Source organism: Nansenia antarctica, assembly GCF_963989245.1.
Source record: "Nansenia antarctica genome assembly, chromosome: 1".
NCBI classification, from domain to species: domain Eukaryota; kingdom Metazoa; phylum Chordata; class Actinopteri; order Argentiniformes; family Microstomatidae; genus Nansenia; species Nansenia antarctica.
In genome coordinates, this window is record NC_137674.1 from 105,144,489 (window position 1) to 105,151,988 (window position 7,500).

The 7,500-nt window shown below is 45.6% G+C and overlaps 1 protein-coding gene across 2 annotated transcripts in view; it reads right to left on the reverse strand.

Annotated features, from left to right (window-relative positions):
- usp46 (ubiquitin specific peptidase 46) overlaps positions 1-2,129 on the reverse strand; it is a gene marked incomplete at both ends in the record, with an annotated part of 9,720 nt that extends 7,591 nt beyond the window's left edge. For both annotated transcript variants that reach the window (XM_080541529.1, XM_080541528.1), the window contains one exon: positions 2,094-2,129. In XM_080541529.1, the coding sequence (XP_080397655.1) occupies positions 2,094-2,129 (36 nt within the window). The remainder of the gene's footprint in view (positions 1-2,093) is intronic.
- Positions 2,130-7,500: the final 5,371 nt, after the last annotated feature.

The window sequence follows — 7,500 nt, forward strand, 5'->3', positions numbered from 1 at the left end:
ACCCCTGCCTTAGATAATAACGGGTGTGGCCTAACTGTGACTTTTCACTGCGTGCTTACACACACACACACACACACACACACACACACACACACACACACACACTTCACCGGTGGCAAGGCTTGAATACATCTGGCCTGCAGGGTTCCCAGTTGTCCGTCTGTCTCAGAACCGAGCCTAGCACCGTTTTCACATAATCGCCAACATTTTGCTTGAGATAATTGTCTGGAGTCATTTCGGCCAAACAGCGCATTCCTGCCTATTATGGGGTTTCATGAGCAACCCCAGATCTCATCATCCCATCAGCAAGCCCTGCTTAAATCCTTCCTTTACAGAAGAAGAATGAATGAATCCTTTGGTTTCATCATCCCAACCCAAATCACTATCAACCTCTTAACTCCGGAGGGATAAGTGTTGCACTGTAAAGATTCAAGAGCATTTAACATTGTGTGACTGTAGTGACAGGCCACTTATCTCTCCAGAGAGAGCCCCCATTGACTGTGACAGTCAGAAGCTCAAAGCTTCTTCAGATGAAGGCCTGGGCTTTGTGGAGAGAGAACACGAGACAGGGACTTTTTGCGAGCAGCAGCATTAGTTTTGACTTTAAATGTCTGTCGTTTTTCTTTCAGTCACAGCAGGCAGAATACCTCCCTTTGTTTCTCTGGCTTCCGTTTCAATTTCATCAGCCGCGCACGCATCTATGCACACACGCACACACACACACACACGCAGAGACACACACACACACACACACACACACACACACACACAGCTGAGCCTGCTTTCCTGTTCCCACAGATTCATGCAAGGATTTATCTGACCTGACAACATACACGCCTTCTGAGTTCTGACTTGTTTGTAGCTCATCTAAATAATGCTGTGTCAACCACCAACACTGAGTCAGGAACAATGTTGGCACAAAGGAGGCAGACCCCAGTCAATACAATACCGTCCATTTCAATATCATAAACGCAATGTGTCATACAGTATATATCAACATCAATCAGTCATATTCGGAGCACATTTTTATTCTAGAAGAAAAGAACAGTTTCAGTGGACTGGCCCAAAACATGGCCATGAACTGAGAGATTTAATTCCTGTCATGCGTCACAGTGTAGGGAGATAGACACAACTGTAGGGTGATCCTATTCACCAACAGCTGCGTGTCATTAACCACTATTTCACACTGAGAACCTTTAAATACAGATTAGCCTAGTTCTGTGGCCAGCACATGACAGATCTGCCATTCCCTTTGTTGTTTTTTTGGTGTTTCACTAGTTTGGGGGTTTCAACATATAGGACCAGACTAAACTAACCCCCAGGCAAAGGGTTTTAAATCTACTTGTCAGAGTGACAATGTATGTTGCTGCTGTCAACTTGGCTGACGTTGCCCGAGTAGAGGGCAGTAGTATCTGTTTCTAAATGCAGGGCAGGCCCCATACACATCAGCTGGGATGACCACCAAGCTACCTCCCCAAAACGATGACCCCCCCTCCCCCCCTCCCTACCTACCCCCACCACCACTCCTCCTTTATCGCATCCCTCCTGGTCAAAGCAAGGACGGTGGCTTGCTTCCACAAACCAGCCTGAGCTAGGCAGAGTACCACCTCGAACCTCTCTCCTCCTCCTCACCATCACCACCACCACCATCACCATCATCATCATCATCCTCCTCCTCACCATCATCATCCTCCTCCTCCTCACCATCACCATCATCATCCTCCTCCTCCTCCTCCTCCTCACCATCATCCTCCTCCTCATCATCATCACCACCACCATCCTCCTCCTCATCATCATCCTCATCATCATCATCATCACCATCCTCCTCATCATCATCCTCATCCTCCTCCTCCTCATCATCATCATCATCATCATCCTCCTCCTCCTCATCATCATCACCATCCTCCTCCTCGTCCTCATCATCATCATCCTCCTCCTCATCATCCTCATCATCATCATCATCACCATCATCACCATCCTCATCATCATCATCCTCATCATCATCATCATTACACAAGGTGCAGTGTGTGACAGTGACTGCAGGGAATCGCATAGCACACAGTCACAGTGACTATACTATCTGGGGTACTTACCATATTACAAATGGAGGCGATATTTCTGACAGTCATTTAGTTTACAGGGTCCACCCTCACCGTCATCTTTATAAAATAATAAACATGGTTGCAGTTGCACAAAAATAAAAAATAAAAAATAAAAACGAATCAAGCTAATTCGCAGAGAGAGAGAGGCCAGAGACTTGCAACCTCAAGCGGAAAAAAACCAGCCAATGTCTCCCGCTAGAGACCAGCAAGCATGCGGTTGTGCCAAAATGAAAAACAGAGCGACATTTAACGACGGGGTGACTTCATTGTCTCGGACTTCTACTACCGTCACCTCTGGTTCAGACTGACAGAGAATGAGGGTGAATAATAGTAAACACGCTCGAGTTGCGGCAGGTTGGTAGCCACGGATTACAATCACAAGCTACAAGCTACGTCAGGACCTTGTATACCCCGCCCATTTGTGGAAAAAGGACCAGAGCTGATTGGCTGAGAGCGCCGCTTGTTTGACGGACAGAACAGGCAGACTAATCAGATGATCGGATGATGGTTGCTTAACCAGAACAGTGACCAATCATTAAATATTTTGACCGGAGCAATGCTTTTCGGGAGTTGAAGTGAATTTCAGGAAGACAAACTTTGAGCCATCTATTTCTCATCCTAGGCTAGGACTGTATCAATCATGAACCTGATGGGGCAGAATCCTCTCTGTCCTTCTCCCGGGAGAAACATCTATGGGCAGAGATCTGTGCCACTAGAAACTGAATTTGAATTACTGACATTTGAATTTGAATTGCTAATTTTGAATACTTTAATTAAAAAAAATAATTTGAATCACATCATTTGAATTTGTATAAATTCAGTTTCTAGTGGCACAGATCCCTGCCCATAGTCGGTGGCTACCATTTGGAGGTACACATCATAGTGATATTTTTAAAGGTCTATGCCCCTTGATTTAGAAAATATGTGATAGTGTTGCAGCACTCATAGCTTTCTCAGTGTAATCACTCTTTCTATCATCCCTCCATCACATCATTGATTCCCACCTCTGTCACAGAATCTAAACATACATCAAATAACATCAAAGCATATTGGAAAGCTTAGAAAAATCTACCAGATACATTTCTGAGATGCTAGTAACCTGTGATCTATGACCTTTCTATCAGTAAAGTGTAATTTTACCTTTCATCTTTGTTATTCACTAAAAGGCCCAGTTGTATTGCAAACTATATTTGACTCTAGTTAATGAAGGCATCAATGCTAATCATACATTCTAAAATCTGTTTTATGTGTTTCACCACTAACACCACTAACACTAACTGTGACCACTTCTATCTACAATGTTGGAGACCAACCATGGAGTTCTACAAACAAAAACATGTCACATATATATCCCATAATACAGTCATCATACAATCATACAAAGCTTGTATTGTTAGCATGGACACATCTGTATTCCCTGTTCTACAGGTGAGCAGGTTAAAAACAGAGTAGGATTGGAAAACACAGGCTCTTGCACACTGTCTCTGTTACCATGGAAACATAATGGTCACTCCCCCCCTTTTTTTGTGTAAACAGTTGAGGAATGGGGCTGGAGAAATTAAACCATTCTCAAAATTATGGACATAACTATGGATGCAAGGACCGGATCCAGTTGCATAGGCTGGGGTTGATGCCTATGTCTCTGAGCTTGCTGTCCAGTCTGGAGGGGACTATGGTGTTGAATGCTGAATGGTGTTGAATGCTGAATGCTACGATCAGCATCCTCACATACAGTAGGAGTGTCTCTTGTCAAGGTGGGTACGGGCTGAGTGGAGTGCTGTGGCAATGGCGTCGTCTGTCGATCTGTTATTCCGGTAGGCAAATTGGTGAGGGTCCAGGGTGGGTGGCAGCATTCTGCAGATCAGGAAATTAATGAGCTTCTCAACGCATTTGCTCACTATAGGGGTGAGAGCAACAGGGCGCCAGTCGTTTAGGCATGTTACTGTGCCCTTTTTCGGTACTGGGATGATGATGACGGATGACTTGAAGCAGGAGGGCACCAGTCTTGAAGCAGGAGGGCACCAGTCCAACTCATTATCCACTAGGCTATCATGACCCAGACTGTCCCTGGTCTGTCTGTCCCTGGTCTGTCTGTCCCTGGGCCCGTCTGTTCCTGGCCTTTACAGAACAACACTGCAGTCCTAGTGTGCCTGGATCCCATCATCACACGGAACCTGGATCCCAACCACAAGGTGCCTGGCTCCCAGTCAAGTGAATTGATTTCCTTTCCAAGTGTTGTGAAAGGTGAAGCTAAAATATAGAGAAACCTGAGTTTATTTTAAATGCATGTTTTAAAAGGAAATCCTTTGGAATGGAATGTTTTTTGGGGGTAAACTAACTCATACCTGGGGGACACTGACAGACAGAAAAATCCAGTATATTATGATTAATATTATTAGAGATGGTTGCTACGTATCATTTTGAATATGCTACGACATGGGCATGCATGGATACACCTCAAACCTAGTGTGGTGCTGGTTGCTCAAAGCAAAAAGACAACCATAATCTTTCCTTCCCTTATGTAAGCACCCATTTGACAAGGTTGGACCAATAACAAAAAAAGTTTTAGAGACATTGCCCCTGCTAATCTTCAAACAGGGTAGTCATGTGGATACAACAATCACTCCTCAAAGACAGACACTCCTCAGTCCTGCTCTGTTTATGGTCAACAACAGAAATAACCTTCACTGCTTCTGCCTCTGCCTCTGCCTCTCTGCCTCTCTGCCTCTGCTTCTGTCTCTGCCTCTCTGCCTCTCTGCCTCTCTGCCTCTCTGCCTCTCTGACTCTCTGACTCTGACTCTGCCTCTCTGCCTCTCTGCCTCTCTGCCTCTGCCTCTGCCTCTCTGACTCTGACTCTGACTCTGCCTCTGCCTCTCTGCCTCTCTGCCTCTGCCTCTCTGCCTCTCTGTCTCTGCCTCTGCCTCTCTGCCTCTGCCTCTCTGCCTCTCTGCCTCTGTCTCTGTCTCTGTCTCTGCCTCTGCCTCTGCCTCTCTGCCTCTCTGCCTCTCTGCCTCTGCCTCTCTGCCTCTCTGCCTCTCTGCCTCTGCCTTTGCTTCTGTCACTGCCTCTGTCCTATGGGGGTAGTGGTGGTCTAGTGGATAGTGAGTTGGACTTGTGATCGGAAGGTTGTGAGTTCAAATCCCGCCTGAAGCCACACCACTACTAGTGTGCCCTTGGGTAAGGCACTTAGCCCTCAGTTACTCCAGGGGGAATGTCCCTGTAATTCGTAATTGTAAGTCGCTTTGGATAAAAGCGTCTGCTAAATGGCAAAATTATTATAAATTATAATTAAAATTATGTTGAATTCTCCCGAATTGGTGAACATTTGTTTAGGGTTAAGTTTAAGGTTAGGGTTAAGGGTTTGGTTAGGATTAAGTCGGTGTTTGGTAAAGGTTCATGGTTAGGCTTAAAGTTAGGGTTGGGTTAAGGTTCAGGCTTAGGTTAAGGTCAGTTTTAGGTTTAGACTGTCAATGGGATGCTGTGGTTTGGGTTAGTGTTAGGGTTAGTCTCTTTTCACCCCACAACAGAAGGCTATCACATGTTCTGCTCTGGCTTCCTGATGAACATGCCACTAAAGCTGTCCTATAGGCTATGAATGGACTAGGACTGGCAACAAGGCATTCCATTGGACAATGTCGCTGGACACATCCTGAAACTATCGCTGGCTTCAATGGACATGCCCAAGTACCCTTGAAATAGCTGTAGAGTGACATCACTGCTTACTTCGGGTGCATTACAACCACACGGCTTGAGGCTTCAACAGCCCACTCCTACTCACCTGATACTAGACTCATAGACATCCTCCCCTTATCTGGGCTCCATTGAGACATGTGTTGCAGTCCCAGCTCCCATGAGTTCATCTCCCATGATGTCATTTCTCAACAGTACCAACACCTTCATTGAGCTGTGGCAGCAACTACAGGGTAGAGAGCACAAGTATTTTTGTGTATTCAAATTACAATGATTTTCTTATTTATTTATCTATTTACTTAACAAATCCTCACAGCATACAGTAAATATCAACGACTGACATCAATAAGGGGGCAGCATTAGATAGATATTTACTGATACTGAGTGACTCTTGCCTGTCAGACTTTAATCAGAAAATGTAAATTGTACTGCAAGATCACAAGGCACTTATTAAGATTACCATGAGAAGAACAGTCAGAGGAGTCTACAGGGGAGAGAGAGTGATGGAGAGGCGGGGGCCAACAAGAGTGAATTAGAAAGCTACTGTCTGTCTGTCTGAGGAGGCAGAGAGATAGCATCTTCCTTTGGTCCCACTTTGAAGACCAACAGTTCAAGAAAGAGATCTCGCATCTCTATTCACCCCCAGCAGCACTACCACTGACAATACAACCATGCCCTGTGGGACAGGAGAGCATAGATGTGTCCTAGGAGGCAGGAGGGAGGGGGGGGGGCAACGGGCTGTTAGCATGCACTCTAAACACCAATTAGATGGCAATAACGAAGAAGGAGGGGGAGGGAAGGTAAGGCTTCTCTCAGGGGCTCCACGGGGGCTCTAAGGCCCCCCCCCTTCTATGTGTGTGTGCTTTCACAACAATCCGCCAGCCAATTATCTCCTTACCATTTACATCTGGACACAAAGAAGGGGAAGGGAACAAGTACAAATAAATAACAGACTTCAAGAGGAACGGCGAAAAGAACTGAAATAGCGCCATCATCAGTGTTGTGAGTTAGTGCTACGGGGGTCAGGGAGGGGGTGGGAGGGAGGAATGATCAAGATTAAATGAAGTCGTCAGGACTCATTGTTGGCTCGCAGCTCCGGAATGTACCAGAGGTTTATTTGGGATAGTGTTGATTGACAGGTTCTTGCCTGTACCAAGGTTTATTTATGAATATCTTTGATTGACAGGGGAACAATTATAAGCAGTGGCTGGGGCCTGTGTGGGTTTTCTTAGTCCTTGGATTTGGTACAGAATGTTCTCAAAGCTTGATATGATTTCCTGCTTTTTAGTCCAACATTAATAAAGGTCAAACAAATTCCATACTATGTTTGTAATGGGTGTCTATGAATGTTCTTAAGTTTGTCCTTCCGCAGAACGGGCTGAGGTGTTGACCGTGGACCAGGTTTGCGGTTACAGCCGCACGGGGCCTGTGTGCAGCAGCGCCTGACTTGTGTACAACTCTCCTCTCAGGCTGTGGCAGTTGCTGTTTACACACTTTCTCCCTTAACCGTTCTCCTAACTGTAAACCTATATTTTTCAGGGTCGTCGTGTTGATAAAACTGTCTCGCTGATTACTTTTGAAGTGCGCGAAGCCATTTTCTCCTCATTGTTTACCCGGAATGGTCGGGCCAGCCAATTCCAACTGGAGAAGAAGGGCAGCTTTAAAGTTACAGTATCCCTAATTAAATCAACTATTGGCTGCTTGAGAA